At 43.9% G+C, this 22,594-nt stretch overlaps 1 protein-coding gene across 1 annotated transcript in view; it reads right to left on the bottom strand.

Annotated features, from left to right (window-relative positions):
* RGCC (regulator of cell cycle) overlaps positions 1-22,206 on the bottom strand; it is a 31,012-nt gene extending 8,806 nt beyond the window's left edge. The window contains exons 1-2 of the mRNA XM_084844916.1: positions 22,021-22,206; positions 16,581-16,757 (exon numbers count right to left, since the gene is read on the bottom strand). Coding sequence (XP_084701042.1) covers positions 16,581-16,757; positions 22,021-22,060 — 217 coding nt within the window. The 5' untranslated portion in view covers positions 22,061-22,206. The remainder of the gene's footprint in view (positions 1-16,580; positions 16,758-22,020) is intronic.
* Positions 22,207-22,594: the final 388 nt, after the last annotated feature.

The following is a 22,594-nucleotide window of genomic DNA, read 5'->3' as shown; positions in this document are numbered from 1 at the left end:
AGCCTTGTGGAACACATTTATAATGGCATAAGCTTCTGTGGACTAGAGTCCACTTCAGCAGAAGTGTTGTCCTCCCTTCTCAGGAATGTGTGCAGAGGGGAAAAATGTAAATGTTGGGATCAAATAGTAAAGAAATTCAAATGGTACAGTATGTGACTATTCAATTAGAGCTTAACTGTATGTAGAATAAGTAGAGGTGCCAACAGGATTTTCTGGGTCTAATATGCTGTATGTGGATGGAGCCCTTCTTATTTGTTTATACCTCATAACAACTATAGCAATGTTAACAAAGGTCAAACAGTCACTTTTTATTTTTTTTCACCAAAAAGGCTTTGAACCTTCGACATGGATGCTTATACCAGCAGCAACCACCCATCCAGAAGATTTCCTCTATTTTCTCCCTCATGGGTGGGAAAGCAATTAATCACTTCCTTCTCATCCCATATTGCTGCTACAATCAACATAACACCCCCCACTCAACTGCATTCCCTGCCCCCAGAAACCCCAACATGCCAAAAGATTGAACAACAACACTGTACTACACTGCAGGGCTGTCATTCATGACTTTCTCTCTCAGCCCCCCCCCCCCCCCGCAATAGAGGTATAACAACACTGGGCTACTTTGCAGGGCCAATATAACTCTCTCAGCCTCAGTACCCTCCCTGCTGTATCATGGATATACTAATGATGGACTTTATTTTCAATGACAGGTTTATTTTTTATATTTACTAACTCAGGAAAAAAATAACGATGTTTTTCTGGGCAACACTTCTCCACCAGGAAAGACCAAAATATAGTTTCAAAACGAACCAGGAAGTACCTTCTCCAGACAATGGTACATGTGTCACTCTAAATTGTTTTCTATAGCACAGCTTCCCTAAACAATCACATCTGTGATCTCACTCATTGGCTAAAAACAATGAAAGACAGGAGAAGGCTCATTTCTCAGAAAGCAATTGGTTAGAACGATGCCTGTACATTTTGATTTGTATCTCTCCTCAATAGGGGCTAGAGACTTTCTTTAAATGAAAGCTCAGACACTGCAGATTCACCTGTACCCTCCCTCTTGGTGGGCTTGAAAAGAAGGACAGTGACTATTCTCTATGTCAATAATTCCTGAGAATGTAAGTATCTTAGTATTGCTAAGTTAATTAACAGGAAAGAAATCATTGTCTCTATTCACGGCCTAATCCTGGGATTGTCAATGTGGCACTCGTGTGCACGAATGTGCCCGCAGACACTCTCCCTTGGACAGACCCACTGCCCCTTCTGCCCCCCTTTTAAGATTTTAAAACATTATTTTAATTGGGAGGCTGCCATATTTCCTGCCTCCAGGACTGTCTTTACTTGGGTTCAAAAGAATAGTTTTGCATTTTGAAGCTCAGACCTCACCTCTGCCTTGTACTTAGGTTCTTGAGCAAGTTACTTTTCTTCTAGTCTCACCATTTGCCTTCTGGAAAATGTTTGTTTTGTAACCAAGCATGCCCTCTATGGCAACCATTTTATGAATAGACAAGCCCCCCACCCGCAGCAACCATTTTTTGAGAGCACCCATTACATTCTCCCAAAATTCTGTGTGTGTTCACTGACCCAAAAAGGTTGTGTGTCCTGCTAATCACTCGGCAGCACTTTCAAATAGCACCCAAATACCAAGCCTCTGAATGTCTACTCAGATGCAAGTCTGAGCAGTATGTCTACTCACAAGTACTCAGGGCAATATTCTGCATGTCTACTCAGAGGTAAGCAGGACTGAATCATTCAGCAGCTTCTTCCCCAGGTTCTATCCACTCCCCTGCAGGGAAGAAGCTCTTATCCCCAGTCAGCAGCTGATCAGAAACAAGAGCTCTTCCCTGCTGTGAAGCCCCTGGGTAGTATCTGGCCTGCAGGCTGGAGGTTCCCCATTTTGCCCTAATGCATAGAATCAAATACCTTATAAATTCTATTTTAGCAGTTTCATGCTGAAATCTCCCTTTGAAATTTCTTTGTTGGCGAACACTAATTAGATGTGCCTAAATATTTCTGCAAATGTAGTCTTGCTTTCTAAATCTTAAAACACAATTAGTGGACCATGGGGATTGTAGTTTCTATTTTGTTTAAATGTAAATTGTGCTAAATTTATTTATTTATTACATTTTTAATCTGCCCAGTAACAAATGTTCTCTTGGTGGATTACAAACAGTTAAAATAATAAAATACCAATAGTTAAAAGAATACAAAACAATAACAAAATCATCAACAGCACAATTGAGATCAGGCCAGCCTGACTAACTGTCCCATGATTAAAAAGTATAATCAGAGCCTTTACCCTCTCTGATTCTCATCTAAGAATGTGGACTAAATAAATCCCAGTTTTCAATCTAGTCTAGGGCCTTTCTGAGGAAGAAAGTGGTAGATTTTTTTTTTAAAGAACACATAATTTTGTGCTTATCTTACAAAATTGGCTTTACTCTTCAGTCAGAGGCATTTTCCTGAAGCATATCTAAATTAAGAGAGTGCAGTTCATTTGTTACTACGTTGCACTTTACCACGAACAGTGGGATCAATCACTGCAGAGATGCAAGCAAGCCTGCAGGATGCTTATGTGCAAATGACACTTAGGTCTCAAGTTGGAATACATATATGAGATTAAATTACACAGTGTACATTGGCAACCAGTGTCAAAATATCCCCAGTTAAATCTGGGCTATGGAATACCTATTGTCAGTATCAGAATCATTTATTAATTGTTCAGATGAAAGGCCACAGGAAAAATATTTTAATAAGCATTTTGTAAAAATGCATGTAGCTCACCCCAAAGTTTAAATTAGTATCAACTAGCCTTCAGAAATATGAAACTAAAACCAGAATATCACAAACACAATATAATTTGTATTGTAAAATCCATACAAGATAATCTACCAAGGGCTAAGCCAACATGGTGCCTGCAGGCAGTACCTCCAACAGTGCAAATGAAGGGTCCCCAATGTGGCACCCGCAGGTATCTGCAAAAACCTTTATTTCCCTTTTTAAAATATGCATACATGGATTTGTATATATCCATAGCAATGACTACATATGAAAATCATACAACCTTCTAGCAGTTGGACTGGGGACAGCAATGGCAAACCACCCAGTCTGCCAGGAAAAACGGCGTCCCTCTAGGGGTCAGTAATGACTCGGTGCTTGCACAAGAGGAACCTTTTCTTTCCTCCTTCTAGCAATTATACATAGGCTTCAACAAAACTGGACCCAATATCCAAATAAGTATCCATTTGAAGATGGTGTCTATATGCCACCCTTTCAAAGCTTGAAAGTGTTGCAGTGGTTTGAAGACCTTATATTTTAGGAGGTGTTCATCCTTACAGTGTTGTAATATCAGTCTTTTAGCTGTCAAAGGGCACTGAGAATCCATTTACGCTGACTATTTGTTAATTTCCATGAAGCAGGTAAATAATTTAAAACAGCATGTATATCATAGAATCGTAGAATAGAAGGGTTCGAAGGGGCTGATAAGACCATCGAGTCCAACCCCCTGCTCAATGAATATTAAAGACTGTTTTTCCCCCCTGTGTAATACCTCCTCCCCAAAATAAGCAACTACTGACATTGCCAAAACATATGTTTAAAAGAAATATTAGCTGTATTGCACCTCCTGCAATTAGCCCAATTAGACAATCTGTTATTAACGAGATGTTGTGGTGTCCAACAGAGATGAAACAAAAGCTTTTGATGAATAAGATGCAGCCTAAGATTCATGTACGCAACAGGTAGACACCAAAGTGGCAATCCACTGATTAGGCATTTTGTGGTGGTGTCCACAGCAGTTTCTCAAATTCCCAAATGTGCCCATGAGTCCAAAAACATTGGGGACCCCTGGGCTAAGCTGTCTTCACCCCAATATATGCAGGGCCTTCACCAAAAGATGCCACTAGCTGAGCAAGGTAAATCCTCTTCCATTCCTGTATCACAGATAAAAACCTGACTGAATGCTTATGTTCAATTATCTCCATTCATGAGTTCAGGAAACACTGATTGAAACCTTAAGTTTCAAACTCCATCCTCAGAAGTCAATAAGTTAAAGTGTCACAGTACCTCCCTAATTTATGCTCATCTTTAAATATCTTATATCATTGAGAAAATCACATGAATAGACAACTGCCAGATCATGTCTCACTTTATCTTCCAGTCTAGATTTAATTAAGTTCTTGGCAGTAAGAAATGTATCAAATTCTATCCAGGATTTGCTGGCAATACAAAAGTCAACCTTAATTTATTGAAGAGTTCTTTAAAACTGTGCTGGCTGCGGACTTCCATAGGAGGCATTCCAAAGCCAGTATGTAACGGGTTTTTTACATGTCCTAGTAGGTAGCAATTCCTCTAATTCTACTCTTAGGGATGCTGCAGGTGTTAAAACCTTAGGAACTTGACATTACCTACATTTCACCATATTTTCCCATATCCCAAAACAAAGCCCCATATAGGATTTAAAGCCCCTGAATGTAGGGGATCTCTAAGTTGCCCTCTTTTGAAATGGTTAATTGCAAGAAAGCTTGGAAGGTTCACAATACTCTCCTTCACTTGCTTTAGCTTCTTATTCTAAAATGCATTGTCTATACCAGCACAAGATGTCCCCAGTCCTTTTATTCATAACATTTCTTAGTTGCTCTTCCAAAATAGGATTGATGTACAAATCACATCTAAAACTTTCACAATAAAATAGTCAGACTGAAACTACCATCAGCACCATATATTGCTTCATAGGTTAAAAATATCCAATACACTCAGTGAATAGCACCAAATGCATTGCTAAATAAAAAAGGTTGCGCCTGATAAGCAAAACTATGTGGCAAATCTAAAACAGTAAGAAAAACTAGGTGGCAAATCTAATATCATGAAGGAAAGAACTCTAGAGAGTGGATGTCGAGAAATCCCAGGGGGCTACATTCCCTCTGCTGATTTCTAATAAAGTTCACACAAAGTCACCAAAAGAGTCTCAATTATACATTTTTGAGACCCCAATTGACGAGGGTCTAGATAATTTATTTCCAGAACCTGAGGAACTACCTTGCCATTTCCCACATGATTACTGTGCCTAAATACAATGAGATGGGTCTAAAATTGTTCAGATGGTTTAGTCCAAATAGGGCAGCAAGATTGTTAATGGAGACTGGCCAATGTGATCATATTATGCCACTACTTTTCCATCTGCACTGGCTACTAGTCTGTTTCCTGATCAAAGTGCTGGTATTAACAGCTCCTCCCATATACACCTGCTTGGACCCTAAGTTCATCTTCAGTGGTCCTTCTCCAGAAGCCCCTGCCAAAGGAAGTGAGGTGGGTAGCTATTAAGAGGGTATTTTCAAGAGGGTATTTTCTGTTGTGGCACCCTGGTTGTGGAATGAGCTTTCACAACGCAGGCATTTTAGTTTTTCAATTTTTATTTTAAATCTGGTGCTGTATTTTAAATCTCTGCATTGCTGCTACATTCTATTTGGCTATTATTTTTATTTTGTACTGTAGTTTTAAACTTTTAAATTATATTTTATGTTATATTTTATGGTTTTAATTGTTGTGAACCACCCAGAGAATTTCGGCTACTGGACAGTATAGAAATGTAACAAAGAAATAAAGAAATATTAAGTCATGGAGAGACTTAACTCCTCTGTTGAGGAAGAAAGTACTAGGGATTGTGTCAATTGTGTCTAAGATTCAGACTGGTTGTTCGTTCCATTAATCATCCAGGCCTAAGACAGGAGGTCAGCAGAACTAGCTAAATCCTCCAGAGCATTTTGGAATTCAATAGGATCCCTAAGTCTCCAGGACTGGACCATCTTCATGCATCCATCCTGCAGAGGGTACAAGCCCCTGAAATCCATGCCTTAGCAAGGTTATGATACGGTCACAACAAGTCCCTGAAATATGTGCCATGCAAAGGTAATCTAGTTAGTGGATATTCCACCTAAATCCTGATTACTGTTATAACCAATGGCCAATGTAGAACATCAAGTCCCATGTGTGTTCTGCAGAGTGTGTGGGGCCATTGACAAACAGGGAGACCTCCATAGTTATCATAGTCAATCTGGTACTGAAAAGGTTGCATAATATTGTTGACTGGGTCCTAAAGAAGCTGCAAATGGCTAACCTGGTCCTGAAATAATCAAATGGGTTGGTAAGGAGTCTGGAGGAGATTCATGTGGAGACCTGGAGGATGGTTCAGACTCATATTTAAAGAATACCTCAGACTCAAATGTAAGAAGACTGGACTTTTTGATTTCTGATGTTTGATATCACGGGATTATAAAATCTCTGAACTAAAGGCTGTAAAAAGGGCTTGCACTGAAAAAATACAATGCAATTTGTTATGCTTTTATTTTGCCTTCTGCAAGGTCAGAGAAAGAACAAAGGTTGTTTGGATCAAGACCTCACCACTGTCGATAAGAAGAAAAACAGAGCTTCAATGCATGCTCAGATACCAACTACAAAAAAGGACTGTGCTTAGTAGCTCGTCATTGGCACCTGTACTGGTAAGAAGACCCAGAATGTTCCTGACACCTCCTGGTTCAGGGAAATCACAACAATAGCAGAAATAATGGCTGGGATGACTGAGTTTAAAGAAGATGTACCAGTGGGAAATGTGCCAGCTCAATAATTGGTAAGATACTGTACTCACTAGATAAGATACCCTGATAAAGGAACTTCTTAGAACACCCAGAGAGATGCCTAGAATAAAGTGGGGGGTAAAACGTGGGACAGGAGGCCAGCTCATTTCTGACTGGTCCCGTCACTGCTGTAAGTCCCCAACTCAGACCAGAACAAGAGCGTAAAAGCACATGCAGTTAGGCTGACAGACACTTGACAGGTATATTTCCTGTCTTGTCCTCAGTTTCACCTGCTTCTGATCTTTGCTTGATCTTCGGACCAAGGGGCCTGGGTAACTATGGATGAATTAACTTTAGTTTCTATCCTGAACTACTTACATTTGAAACTTCACCTTTTACATGCCTAGAGAAACATAGTAATGCTTTAGATTAGCTTTTCCACATTTAAGCAGTGTGCAGGAAGAGGTTTCAAGTGGATGTTACATTATTTAGCATATTTTAGTTTAGCTTTGAAATGCAAGTAGAATGCAGGAGTATGTTATGCCATATTATTCACACTAGGGCTGTGCACCTCTTCAGCCCGAACTCCAAGCCGAAGTGAGGCACTTTGGGCTGCCTCCGAGGCGGGGCAGAGCGGGCACAAAGTGGGTTGGGTCGCTCCAAAGCACTTCAGAGCAATCTGGAAGCCCGGATGCACCACTGCTGCTGTCCAGCTCCCAGCCCCTTACCTGGACCCTTGGGATGTGCACTGGCAGCCATCTTCTTCTTCCAGGGAGTTGGCATTAATATTGCGTACTTGACAGCTTGATGACAGCCATTTGCACAGGATCTATTTCTAGAAATACAGAGAGCTGCCACCACTGGTAAGGAGCTGGGGGCTCGCGTGGCACAGCAGGGTTGTTCAGGGGGGGAGCAGGATTTGGCCATCTGAATCCCGCTTCAGCTCCAGAGGCTGAAGCAGGGTACCCCCCCCAAAGTGGCCTCCAAGGCGGGTTGGGGGTGTGTCCCTGCATAGCTGTAATTCAAACAATGCTACCAGCCCAATTAGCTATCTTGTTTGCTACCTCTGTAGTGCCAGTTCCCCCCCCCCCGACTACAATCCTTTTTGTTAATCTCAAATTTGTTACATTAGCAGCGGTGAGAGAAAATGTAACCTCAACAAAAGTTTCTGAATTATGCTCATGGAACCACCATTCTGATTATCGGATTTTGTAATCTTCTTAAATAAAGCATTTCATACATTTCAATCAAGTTCGAAGCCTGCAGTGATGCTTGCCTATTTGGACTTGGCCTGGTTACCCACTAGAGTGTCTCGAACCCAATCGGTATAGGTTCTGAAGCTAAACAGAACCAAACAATGAGGACCTCCACTTTCCAGCATTGCTATGATCCTGTGACTTCTAACATCACACACCGTCAGCTTGAGCTGAAAGTTTTTCCAGGAGTTACCAAATCACCACAGAATCCATAAGAGTCTTTCACCTTTTCACATCAGCAGCTTTCTGTTCCCAGCGCCAGCATGCTGCTTTGACATGTTTATACACATAGAAACAGATACACATCACTCTGGCTGGCACAAGTTAGGCATTTCCAGATGGATTTCTTAGGCGTTAGCTGCACTGGGATTAGTAAAACCACACAGAGGCTGTGCCAATTCCAATTTGTTGTGCTAAATCATACACAACTTGTCTCTTCTGAAGATGCTGCTATTCCACTTTAGGTTTGCTGCCAAGCCATTTGTTCTTCCATCAGCACAGGGCAGGGAAGGGGGGAGCTTCTGTTTTGAAGCAACCAAATACACTCCGATTCCCATTCAGGAAGTGCTAGGGAAAGACTCAGATAAACTAGCAGCTGAGAATTTCAACATGTAGTGTGAATCTATCTTCTAAAACTTTTTAAAAAGTCTCATAGATACCCTATTTATTTTTCACAGCAGGACTTCACAAAAAAGTTTTTTTCACAGCATTTAAAGAAAATTGTACAGGACAGTAGAAGGGGAAGGCAAGAATTATCCCCGGTTAGCTACCACACTAAGGCAGCACACAGAACAGCTTAACCAGCAGGAGGGCCCACCCCACTGCCAAGCAACACCTGGCTGACTTTTGGGGCTGGGTAAATTATCTGCTTGTTTGTTCCCTGGGGTTTTAAAAGTTGTGTTATATTGTTTTATGCTGGCGAAATATTGGCATGTGCCTCAGAAAATCTTTGGACAACCTGGGGTGGTGATGGTTCGGGATGCCCCCATTAGAGTGGTCACGGTCAGATATGTGTTGGGGGGCTAACAGGCTAGTTAAGGAGAAGCATGATTAGACTTTTTGTGCTCCCCCCCATTCTGGTTTCCCCCTCCAACTGGATAATTTCCAGTAGATTTACCAGCTTGCCCTGGGGCCTCTTGAATGCCAGGCTGGTCAAAAATAAAATCTCTCCCATTCCTGATTTCATTGTGAATGAAGGGACCACAACTGTATATTACCAATATCTGGGTGGGGAACAGGGAGGAGATAATCTCTGCCAGCTATGCCCTTCTGTGCACACCACCATAAGCTCGAGGCTTGGTGGCGGGTGTTGCTGTTATCTATAAGAATTCCATCTCTCTCTCTCTAGGTTTCCTGTCCATTTGAGTACCAAACCTGAGTGATTTTATCACTCAGCCAGACTAGGGATTCTGCTAGTCTCCAAGAGATGGTCTTGGTTTTGCTGTTGAGATCTCTCAGAATTATTGTTCTGGGGGAGCTCAGTATTCACACCAAGGCCAAGAATCTGGGGCAGCTTTGGACTTCATAGACACTATGCCAACCATGGGGACAATGGTTGGCTCAATGTATGTAGCAGGACAGCCGAGTTTTAGTTTTCTCAACCAAGCAGGAATATGGTGATCTGAAAGTGGAGAATTTAACGTCTGTCCTCTTGTCATGGCTGGATTGCTTCCAACTGAGGTTTAGAAGTTTTCCCCTGCAAGGGTGGGGGGCCTTTACAATGGACCAGCCCTGGAGACTAATAGACTCTGATGGATTTCGGAGGGCCCTGAGTACTCTGTTGAAGCCTTGGTCAGTCTGTGTGGGATATAGACAGTTTACACAATTACATCCAAGTACCCTCTCGCTCTGAGCAAAGCCGAGGCAGCAGAGCAGAGCCAGAGCCAACGTGTATAAAAGTGGAAACTGGATAGGGAGAGGTTTTTTCTCCCTCTGTTATAGTACTAGAACCTGGATTCATCCACTAAAGCTGAATGGTGGGAGATTCAGGACAGAGGAGCAAGGGGGCCTTGGCTTGCTCAGCTTCAGTGCGTGTAGGTGTTCCCTGACCATGAAAGCCCACACACAGCGAAGCAGCAGCAGGAAACCCTGCAATTACCCAGGAGGTGACAGTTAGGACCCTTCTCCCTGCCTCCTCCCCAATGTCCAGTAGGGGCAAGGCTTATGGAGGGGCAGGGCCTGCAGAGGCGGCACAAGCCTCTGTGGGCCGGACATGGAGCTTCTTCAGACCAGAGCCTGCAGCCCCTTTACCAGCAGTGGGAGCAGGTGGGAGGGCTGTGGAGTAAACCATCCCCATGCAGACAGCAATAGTGGCCAGGCAAGACTTGGCACACAGTAAAGGAAAGCGCTGCATCATCTAGTCTAGGCTGCAGCCACACCCCTTTTTTAATCACAAAATTTTCCCTAATGTGAGAATGGCAGTGAGCTGAACCAGTCAGACACTGCTTTGGAGACACACAGCCAATAACAGCCCTGGAGCGGCAAGGAGGGCAGGCCTCTAACTGCTCCAGTGCCCTCATTGGCTGTGCACACCACAAAGTTCAGCACATGATTGGTTCAGCTTGCTGCCTCTCATACTAGGGAAGATATTGTGATTTAAAATGGCATGTGGCTGCAGCCTGAACTTTGCTTTACTGAATGCCAAGCCTTCTCTGGCCATTACTGCTGCTGCCTGCCTGGAGGTGGTTTAGTGCCCTGGATCTCTTGGCGTCTTAGGCGAACTCCCACTTGGCCCCCCTAAAATCAGCCCTGCTCCTATCTATAGCTGCCCCCTCTGCTTCCATAGATAGCATAGAGTCCAAGAGGTCTTTCAGAGGGAGTGCAAGCACAATGAGAACAGGTTGAATGCCTCTGCCCAGGTTAGTCTACACACTGTGTTCCATCTTGTCTGGATGAAGTTTCAGTTAGTTCATGCTCATTGATCCCAAAACTGCCTCAACACCTGTTCAAGAGTTCCACAGCCTTCCTGGGATTAGTAGATGAAAATAGGTAGAACTGATGTGTCATCCACCAGTGGTTTCATGCAGATGTTAAAAACCATCCCCTGGAAAGACCTCTGCCAAGAGAGAGGAAGGGAGAGTATTCCTCCTATATTGGGAGTTACAGTGGTTCCACTCCTTCTTGGATGGTCAGTTCCAGATGATGGTACTGGGGAATTAATGCTTTACCCTTTGCCTGTTATGCTACAGGGTTCCAGAGGACTCTGTTTTATCTCCCATGTAATTTAACACAGGTCCCCAACCTTTTTGGGCCAGTGGGCCCATTTAGAATTTTGAAAGAATGTTGTAGGTGTTCTCACAAAATGGCTACCAAAAAGAACAAACCAGCAAACACACACCCTGCACATTGAAAAGAGGCAACACACACACACACACACACACACACACATACACACACACACTCTATAGGCAAAACAGCTCTCTTGGCTCTACTCGTTGCTTATCCACAGCAAAGGACAGCCATATTTCTTCCTTTGTGTGATCCTCAACAGGAACAGAAAGAATACAATTGGATAATTTATGGTCACAGGCAATATTCATTGGGGTCTATGACATTTACACAACCATATTCCAAAAAGCAACCTCAGTAGCAATAAATGCTTTATTGGAAGGAAGAATCACAATTTAGTAGTAAGATATGGTGGTTCAAGTTCTGGCATATTGCAATATCACCATAACAGCAAAACTACGTCTTTATAATTAATAAAAACAGCACTACTTTGCAGGAAGGTGCCTGGGTGACCTTCAGCTGGTCAGTATCTCCCATCTTAACCAAACTTATAAAGTTGTTGCAAGGATAAAATGGTTTGAAAGACTCGTATACATTGCCCTGAGCTCCTTTGCAGAAAGACTGGATAAAATAATAATAATGAAATACAGTTGTTTATAATAGCAATTATTGCTCTATTTAGATTTGTCGTGAGGGGCTTCAGATGAAACAGAAATTTGACAGGTCAAGGATAAACAGCGAAACCTACTTATCTCACATATGCAGCTGTTTCTAGTATATGCAAACAAATATTTGCTATAAACAGCAGTGATAAAGGCTACTAATTATACTTCACCCTCTGATATGCTGTAAAAAAAGCCCCCTATTTGGAACCAATAAACGTTGCACTGAGACAAGAGAGCGCTTTTTAAACAACACATTATACTGTTCTCTTCACTGGGTAGCTGATCCACTGGCACTGCAGGCAAGAGAAATGTCAGTGCTGGCATGAGTGACAGGGGAAGTCCTCACACTGTTGCTGTTAATTCTGTTACAACCTGGTTTGGCCCTCAGGAGCCAAGCAACATAGGACACTGAGTGGGTGAGACGGGGAGAGGCAAAGAAGGGAGTTTTTGCACTATGACACTTAGTACCAGTTATCCACTGGAAACCGCTGAGGATTACTTCACTATCTCATCCTCAACGAAGAGAAAGAGCTAGCCCTAGGCTAGTAGAGAGCTTTGCTGGCATGTAGCTAAGCATAAGTAGAGAGACAAGAAGAAGCTAATGTGAGTTTGCAGGATGTCAGAGGAAAGTACTTGTAAGGAGGCTTACTGTTCCTTCCAATAAAAGTTGTTTACAGACAAAATAGCGTCAAGCAGGTTTTTTTGCTGCAGTTGCTGCAGATTTGTGTTTTTGGAACGTGCCCCCTCATGGCCTGGCTTCTCCCACACTGACATTTTGCCTAAGTGTTACCAAGGAAACCGAGATGAATTTGGCATCAGAATTCCACTGAAGGGATAAGAGGGAGAGAATTTGGATTCAAAGAGGGGAAGCCTATGTTTGACCAGGAATAACTTTTGCCCAGTTGCAAACATAGTAAAGAGTGTCATAAAGGACAAAGGAGGGGAAGTGGACAAGTTGTGGCATCTGTGCATTTCCCCAGAATAAAGACCCTTTCTATGAATCCTGCTGTGCCTTTCATATTTCACTACAAAAGGTTATCGTCAGGGAAAAACCATGTGTGTGTGGTTTGCCCTTTTTCTATAATGTCATTCCAGAAAGCAGTGGGAGAAAGAAGCTAAGGCACAGTGGCATGGACATGTAACTAATAGAAGCAACCATTCTCCTCAAATCTGATGAAGATGTAAACACACACGCAAGTCACACCCACCCACCAAATCCTGTCTTGCAGTTCTGGAGTCCCTACAATTATCTACTCTCCTTAGGAACCCAACATCATATTCAACTATCCCATTCTGCAAACTCCATAGATGTGGCTTTAGTCTGGACCTAGACATCGCCTCTGTGCCTAGTGCCTAATCATAGCTAATATATTATCACACAGGTGGACCCACTGCATTCCAGCGATGCAAGGGGCACTATGTAAATTAGTACAAATTTATTTATTTTTGTTACATTTATATCCCGCCTTTCCTCCAAGGAGCTTAAGGTGACATACACAGTCCTCCTCTACTCCATTTCATCCCCACAACAAGTCTGTGAGGTAGGTTACGCTGAGACTCAGGGACTGGCCCAAAGTTACTCAGTGAGCTTCATGGCTGAGTGGGGACTACAGCCTGGGTCTCTCAAGTACCAGTCCAAAATCCTATACACTAAAGCGGCTCTCAATATGCACATACAATATGTACAAATCAACATATTATGCATATATGTTTGCAATCTGCATGATTTCTTGTGGCAATATTTCAGGCTACATAAAATCTGGTTTTGTTTTGGATTTTTGTTGCTCTTCTCAACAATGTTGTTATTGAAAACAAGGAGGAAGGTATGAGTTAGAGACAGAAACTTTTCTGAGTAAAAGCTGTGAGAGAAGGACAGGCAGGCTGGTAGGCAGGGCAATTTAAGTCTTTCTCCAGATATTTGTCTGTAGGATTTCAAACATCACTGTATAACTACAAAAGCCAGAAGCTTATTTTAACTTGCAAAATGCTGCATTAATTATTTGATTACATATACTCCATTCAAAAAGAAAAAAGAACAATACTTAGCAGATTTATATACTGCTTTTCAGCTACAGTCCTGAAAGTGGCTTTGAATATTTATAAAATGCAATGGGTACACCAAGAGCCAAACACTCAAAATAAAACAATCAGTCCTACTAGAATAGGAGTTGGCATCTCTCCCTGCCACAGGGCAGTTGGTGGTAGATGGTCCTGGGGAGAGGGGAGTTTAGGTGGATCAGGAGCAGGGCTCCAATATCTTCTTTGCAAGCATCCCTCACTCTCCTGTTCCTTTCCTTACAGCATGGTAATAGATGGTCCTGTGTGGTGGGAAGGATGGGGGCAGCCCAGCTGGAGCTGGGTCTGACATCTTCTTGACTACCTCCCTCATACTAGAATTTGATGCATACCTCAATTTTACAACTATGTCCTGAAGCAACTACAATACCAGGCCAGCTCCGTACTCTGGAGCTCTCTCCAGAAATATTGCTTCTCCCAACAGGGTAAATGAATATACTGGAAAATGGTCTTGGTGGTGAGAGTCTCCTACTTACCTTTTCAGTTTAAGAGGGATTTAATGCTGTGAAGGAGATCTCACAAGTAGTACATGAGCGATACCCACTGCTTCCCCACTCAGTCATGGAGATTTACAGCACAATCATATACATGTCTACTGAGAAGTAAACCTCACTGAGCTCAATGGGGCTTACTCCCAGATAATTGGATATAAGATTTCAGGCTAGGAGTCAGCATACTGGCTGCCACCTGAGGGAGGGGCTTGAGACAAGTCTCTGGGTAAATTTTGGGATTGATACTTTAAAATAGACACTGTAGACCATCAGTCTTTCTATAGAATGACTCTGATCAAAGCAACAAAAACTGAGACTGTCATAATTTTTTTACAACTGAGTGAAGAGAACAATGGATGAACTAAACTAAAGATGAAAAGTGCAGACACTCAGCAAATACAGCCTTCTGAGGCACACTTCTGATTACAACAGCCTTAGGACTGATCTCTCACAGGCACATTTTTAATGACACAAGATATACCATGATAAATACTGCCAGCATGAAAAATATAGGCAGAGACATACAAAACAAAGCTGTGTTTTTGTTTCTGGTGGGTGGGGAAGTCTATGTCTCAGCCAGGTAAAAATAGCTTTGAGAAGCATTCCTCACTCAAGAAAAAGTTGTGTGAACAAGCAGCCAGCTCAAGGCAGTCTATTGCCCTAGGCAAACATTTCAGGGCAAATTTTCAGAGCAATTTCAGAGCAAATTAGTTCATAAACAATACAGTTGAACTAGATTTCCAATCCTAGTTCTGCCATGAGTGGCACTGGGCAGCTTGCTGTCAGAGAGTGCATCTGACAAAATATTTTTAAGTTCTTGAATCAAATAAGAACAGATGAGAGATACAAAAGGGAAAAGTCAAGCAAGTAGCATGATGCAAAAGGACAGCCAAGCAGCAGAAAAAAGCCAGATGCTGCTAGAACCAACATATACCTTCTCTAGCACAGTTATATTGGTGAAGTGATACAAGGTAAGTATCTGACAACAAGCATCTGACTGTATGCAGATAGAGCACCTTGGGTGTGGTGCACTAATGGTTGGGGGGGGGGGCTGGCTAAGTACCAACATTAAATACATATATGATCATCCACAGTGGGCCTCTATTTGCCACAAGCCAAAACAGGAATAATAGCAATCTACCTCACAGGGCTGCAGCAAGGATGAGTTAGAGAGAATTGCCTATCATGAGTCTACACATTTTAAGTAAACAAGAAATATCACTGTGTAAACACTCAAAAGTAATTTTACCACTTAAGCAGTGTGCACTCCATAGTCTAAACTTGACTGTTGGCCTGGAACTGCAGCTGACACTCAAAACAATTTCTGGCAAATAATCCTGCTCTGGGCAATTTAACAATTATTACTCATCAACAAAACTCATCAATGCAATGAACATTTTAATAGCAAGTCATTTCTCTCAAGCAGCTGCCTGTACCTAGAGCTAGAGCAAAAGCAATGCGTTGAACTGAGCGGTGCAAAAGATAGGCAGGGCAGAGGATATAATACACTAACAATTGGCTCAAGAACTCAAACGCTGACACAGGTTCCCTTTAAATGTCATCAGTAACCACAGACTGGGAGGTTGAAATTGGAATAGCTCACTTCAAGTCAACATTGTACTGGACACTGTCCTATCTCCAGTGCTGGTTCCAGGTTTTGGAGGGCCCTTGGGGAAGAAATACTAGGCCCCCTCACTCAGTGAGTCTGCCTTCTCACCGCCATTGTCACCAGCTGCTTTTGCTCCTCATCTTCTTTTTCATCATTGCTTCCACTTGCTTGCTTGACAGGCAGAGAGCCAGTGAGCATCTACTGGTCCTCCATCTCCTCCTCACTACTACCATTGTCTGGGACAGAGCAAGAAGCAGGTGAACAAGCAGGTTGCAGTGGAGGAGGCTTTTGTCAGTGGGCTTCTGTTGGGGCGTGGGCTTTTGACATGCCTACCCTTGATGCCAGCTCTGCCTATCTCGTATATAAAGTGATGAAGACTAAACAAAGTTTGCCAATAAAAGTTATTGGAAACTGTGCCTTATCCCAGGGGATTAAAGGTGGCAGTGTTCAACTTCCTGCTACATGACCTCTGGAACCAACAGTACTGAACACTGGGTTTCAAACTTTATACACAGGGTTGGGACCCTTTCTAAAATGACCACCTTTGCTGTGGATATGATAGGCATATTTTTCTATATTTTGTCTTCACTGATTATGCCAATATTGTAAATTTAAAATAAATTGTATTTAAAAAGGGGAAGAGGGAGAGAATAACCAAAGGGTGCCACATTTCTCACTCTCAGAGTCACTGATGCCACTGTAGTCACTGACACTGGCACTGCTCCGCCGCTTCATCCGCTCCAGGTGCTCTTCGTATTGGAAGCGACGCTCATTTATGGGAGATGAGAAGTCTTCAATCACTGCATCAAACTCACAGAGTACCTCAGCCAGCTCTCCGCCATCAACAAGCAAATCTGCATCAGGAAAAGAAAAAGACTGGGTTCGGATGACACATTACGCCACGGTGGTTTATTTCTCCGAATTAGCCACGATGGTTTAGCGTGTCATCTGCATGCGTTTCCCAATCACGGTGGTTTATTTAGCCAAAATAAGCCACCCTGGTAAGCCACAGTCCGCAGTGAGGTTTATTTTCGCCATCATGACTTGACTTTTCCTCTACTGCTCCAGAGTGGTTGAAGCACATCACCTACAGTCGCCTGGCAAGAGCAGTCAAAATGGCTGCCACACTCTGCTCCTCTCAGGCGATCTGTTTCTGAGTTCTGTCTAGCAACAGATTGCGCTCTCTGCCCATCTCCGTCGCTATCTGCCCTCCCTTGGTGGTGTGCTCTCCAAACTTCCAAAGTGTCAAACCCCCATATTTCCCATGGAGAGGCAGAGCGGTGCAGCGTATTAATTGTGCAGCGGGTGCATCCCAACAAGGGGCACCTGTGTATGAAATTTGGCTCCGGCACTGCAAACTTGCAAAGGTTTAGAGCTGGCACCCTCTTTTGGGTGCAAAGTGTCTTAGTAGCATTAAGCAAGCCCACTTTTAACCAAGCCAAATTAGCTGTTTTGTATGCCAATAAACAGCTTCCTTTTATTTCTGTGTTGTTTGTCTGCTGCTGGCAAGGGGGGAAAGGCTTGGCCATTGGTGCTGTGGGATAGGAATAAGAAGTGGGGAAGGGAAGGAGGAGAGGTGGGGAAGTGAAGGGAAAGGAAAGGGAGTAAACTGTTCGTTTCAGCTCACTTTTCTGTGAACAAGCAGTCATATAATTATCCAGTAGTGCATGTGGTGGCTCTCCATGAGGAGACCCCGCATATTAAATTTCACTTCATTCCTACAAACTTTCAAGGAGTGTGATCCCCCACCCCCTTTTTGATGCAGAAACAAAGGACACAAGAAGATGCCCCCAGCAAGCAGCCAACCAACCAGAGACAGGAACGTGAGGTAGCTTCAGCACGAGGCTCAGGGGGATATGGCATCCAACTCAAAAGAAGCTACCATCCTGGACAAGCAGGAGGACTATAGAGAAAGGAAGGGACGGGGGAATAAATCAAGCTGTGTGGCTTAATTGTCCAGTCATGTGAGGGATCGCAGTGGCTTATTTTCAAAATAAGCTACTGTGAGTAGCTTATAAACCACCATAGCTTAAAGTGACATGCGAACCCACCCACTGAGTCATCAGCTCTTCCACAAATTTACCCACCACCGATGGATATAATACCACTCAAATTGCAACTTCCAGTCCCCTGAACTTCCCACTCCACACATCGCAGGGCTGGGACGAAGAACAGACATTCAGAACAAAATTCCCCAGCTATGTATGCACACTGGCTGTATAACCTATTACCGTTCAACTCCACCAATGAACATGTGAACTGAGCAATTCTTTCTCCAATTGCACAAAGAGATTTATAGGAAGGTCTATGTGTGACAAACTGGATCATTAAAAAAATTTTTTTTTTAACTCTCTGTGCTCCTGTATCTTTAACAGCAGCCCAACATGTAGAAAATCGACAGATTAAATTTCTCTCGTCATTCTTATATTTTGTGCCAAGAAAAGAAAATCTTCAGTGCTAGATTCCAATATCTCCCTTAAAAAAAAAAAAGGCGGGGGAGGCAGGTGGTGGCAATGCAACTCCAGTTCATTACAGTTCAAACCCAGTTGCTTGGACCCTTTCCAAACTGGGTTTGAGGTCTGAAATAGCCCTGGTCACTTTGGTGAGAGTGGGGGGGGGGATTACATGGTGGTTCTAATCCTATCTGGTTGAACATTTCCAGAAGATGCTGCTGGGGGATTATTGCTCATCCCCCTGGCTATTGACCTATGGAATTTCTCAGGGCTGTTTTATCCCCTTTGCTTTGTAACATCTATATGAAACCACTGGGACAGGTGATCCAGGGATCTGTGGTTGGGTTTCATCAGTATACTGATCACACCCAGCTCTACCTCTCTTTCTCAACTGATGCTAAGGATGTTGTGCAAGCCCTGAACCATTGCCTGGATGTAGTAATAAACTGAATGTGGGCTGAGGTGCAACCTAGACAAGACAGAGGTCCTGATGGTCAGGAGACAATGTGGATAGGGTTGCACTCCTACTGAAGTTTCAGGTGTGCAGCTTTAGGATACTTCTGGACCCAGCATTGCTCCTGGATGCTCAGGTGGTGGCTGTGGCCTGGAGTACCTTTGCCTTGGTTTGGCTGGTGTGCCAGTTGTATCCCTTCCTGGAGAAAATGGATCTGGCCACACTGACACATACCTTAGTCAGATCCCATTTAGGCTACTGTAATATACTCTACATGGAGCTGCCCTTGAAAAGTGTTTGGAAACTGCAGCTGCTGCAGAAGGCTGCAGTGAAATTGCTTTCTGATGTGCACTCTATAGACCGTATTACATAGGTCTTCCATCAGTTGTGCTGGGAGCCAAATTGTTTCTGGGCCCAAATCAAGGTGCTGTTTCATACCCATAAAGCCCTAAATGGATTTATAGATAAGAACCTGAAAGGCCACCTCCTCCTATATGAACCTGCTACAGTTTACAGTCTTCATCTGAGGCCCTGTTGTATGTCATCACTGAAAGAAGAGGCTAGGCTATTCCCTAAGGAGGTTAAGATTAGCCCCATTCATTGCTCAGTTTCCTGCGGCCAGTAAAGACATTCCTGTTCTGCTTAGCATCTGATCATTTGTAATTAGGGGCTGAAGCTGGTTTTACTCTTTTGAAGGTTTTGTTGTTTAATTTTTTAAATGTTTGTTTTGTACAGAGCCTTGAGGGCTGTACGGCCAAAAGGTGGTCTATAACAATTATAATCAATCAATCAATCAATCAATCACAAAATAAGTCAGGGCCAGTAAAGAAGCAGATAGTCCTAGTGACAAACTTTCAAGTTCTTCAGAACTCTTCATCAGGCTGGATGCTATGCAAAGCAAGAGGGGGTGAGGGGAAAGCTGGCATGACACTGAAAGCCACAAACAGTGCGAGCACAGATTGTTTGGAGAAGCAACCACTGCAAATTCTAGGAATCCAACTGTATTCATAATACACAATACTTATTATTTGTTATTCTTGTCTTAAAGTAATTACATGGCAAATGTTCATATGTTACAAAGGTTGATGGTTGCTTTTTAATAAGAACTGGCTGTAATAATTACCCATTGAAGGTGTTGTTAAATATTTAGGCAGTTTGAATCCTTCACTACAGAGTGCCAAAAAGTTAGTGCTTGTGCACACCAAGAAGGATTCTTGGGATTAGCCACACTTTTTATTACTATAAGGCGCAACATATATAAAAGTCTGTAGATCCCGTTGTGGAGTAATTCATACAAATACAACACCCCAACCACATCCTTTCCACATTTCAGAGATGAAAATGGGGACATTTGTATACCTTCAACACCTCAGTCCTAATCCACAGGATCACTACAGGACCCCCCAGACTCCAACTATTACACAAGGTAATGGGCTTTTCTCTGACTTGTGCTCATTTATTTTGCAATAGCCAGTCCTGCAAAGGCTTCTAAAACAGCATGTGAGTTGATCTTAATGATTTCCTTTAAAAACAAACAAAACTGAAATTCAGAATATTTCATAGAATGTTCAGTTTCACAATGACTGTGGATGCACATAGAACAGCTGCAACACAAGTGCATTGTGAGTCCATGTGAAAGAAGCATGCATACGCACGGGAGTCAAGATGCATCTTCTCTACTCCATTTAACTTCTAGGGAACTGGGTGCGGCAGGGGTGGGAGCTGAAACCAGCAACTCTAGGAACTCACACCAGCACATTTTTTAAAAATGCATTCCCCAAATCTCCAAAAGAGTTAATTCAGTGGGTAATTAAGACAGGGACAGCAATGTACAGAGATGGAGTGAGAAAAGGGTGGACAAAGGGGAAGGTTAAAGTTACACTGGCAGGTCAAACTTTCTCTAACATGTTACAGTCTTTCTCAAATTGAAACCATAGTGCATTTCTAATTCAGACAGGTAGGCAACATTTAAGGTGGCCACCTACCCAGTCCCAACTGTGGTGATTTAACAGGGACAACTACCAAAATCATAAAAATACAGGAGGGGAACACTAAAGAGATGGTGCCTCAGACCAGAGGAGGCTTTTATTGTGCATTTGCCCTGCCTTAAACATGAGGTGCTTCCAGTTGGAGGATTCCCAGCACTACAAATTAGAAGGCACTGTGCCTTCTGTCTTTTTCTCCTTAACGGATTTTCTGCATTAAGGAAAAAAAAAAAAAAGATGGGAGAAGTAGTGGTAAAACACAGGATAGCTAGGAGTGGAAGATGTAGTCTTGAACACCCCACCCCGCCCCCCACTAAAATTCCATGAATGAGGCAAGGCGAAGGTGCAAATAAAGCCTGGTCTGCTTTGTTAATAAGGAAAAGGTGGAATAGCTGCACAGTGCTATTTGATTGGTGCTGTGAGGAGTCCTCCATCTAGAAGCAAACAGAACGTCCACCGAAATGTCTTGGTTCCTGCTGAACAGCCAGCTCCTTTCTTCTTAGTAAGCCCCTCAAATAGGGGGAGACGGAGTTGCAGGACAGCCTCACTCCTTAGGAATGGATCGCCCTCCCAAACTGTTCGCCCGTAGGTTGGGGAGTCTGCAACGTTGCCGGGGGGGGGGGGGGCTGCGGTGCGCGTGTGTGCAGGCGGCAGAGTGTACTACAAAGAACGAGACCGCCTGCGGTTCCTTGAGAATGGCTATTCGGGAATTCTGCTTTTCTTGCGGGCATTCAGAAGGCATCAATGAATTCCAGCAGCCACCCCGTTTCATTGTTAAGTGCATACTTGCAACCCCACAAACAGGCACAAATGGGGACGTGAAGAGGGGCACTGAGCACCCACCCAGAAGAAGCAGGAAAGGAGACCGGGCTGAAACTGGGGGGGGGGCGCTTTGGGGCAGGAATTTGGGGCATTAGTCCAGAGCCCCACTCAGAAGGGGGGGGGCAAGCGCAGCAGGGCTGGCTTAAGAAATTGTGAAGTAAGCGAAGCAATCTGAAGAGCTCCTGCGCGCACGTAAGACCCTTCAGGCCAGAGTCTAAAATTACCTGTCTGTTCCACTGGCTGGAGCGAGGCAACGTTCGGACGAGCGGAGCAGGAACCCCTCACCCTCCCCGCCAGCCCCATGTCGGCAGCTTGAAACATGCGGCTGGGCTCCGTAAATGCGGGGGGGGGGCGACTCCCCCTCGGGACGCGACGCCGACTGAGAAAGAGCGTCTGGACTCACCTTTGCCGTCGGCTGCGTTTTGCCCCTTGAAAGGCTTCATGGCCACCTCTAGGAGCGCGAGAAGACCAAGCGGCCGGCAGGCGGAGGGACACCCCAGTCCCTTCCTCAGCGCTGGAGCCTCCTCTAGTCCATCGGCTGAAGCAGCCCTTCGCTTCTGGCCCTCCTGCCGCCGCCGCCGCCTGGCCTAAAAGAGCGAGAGCGCGCGCCCGCCCACCACTCCGTTTCCTCAAGCGGCTGTGCGCGCGCGTGTGGGTGCGCAGGAGAATGTGGGGAGAGAAGAGAGCGTTCCCCTCAGAATCGGGCCTGCCTGGAAAGTCCTCCTGCCCCACTTCCAGGTACGTGAGAAGGGGCGTGGTATGGCTGACTGAGAGGCCGAAAAGGCTGCTGCTCTGCTCCCCTTCCAAGGCTCAGGAATCCACCTTACAGCCCAGTATTGTCTGCTGTCTGACTGGCAGAAGTGTCCTTCGCAGCCTTTAAAAAATATTTTTTGTTTAACTGGAGACAACAGGAATTGAAGCTGGGATTTTCCGCATTCAAAGCAAATGTGCCTTAAGTTAGTGGTAGCACAACTCCC

This window comes from Heloderma suspectum, chromosome 3, assembly GCF_057233095.1.
Source record: "Heloderma suspectum isolate Gila_16-S chromosome 3, 16-S_ref, whole genome shotgun sequence".
Taxonomy (NCBI): domain Eukaryota; kingdom Metazoa; phylum Chordata; class Lepidosauria; order Squamata; family Helodermatidae; genus Heloderma; species Heloderma suspectum.
Note: the sequence above shows the minus strand (reverse complement) of the source record. Positions and strands in the feature narration are given on the sequence as shown.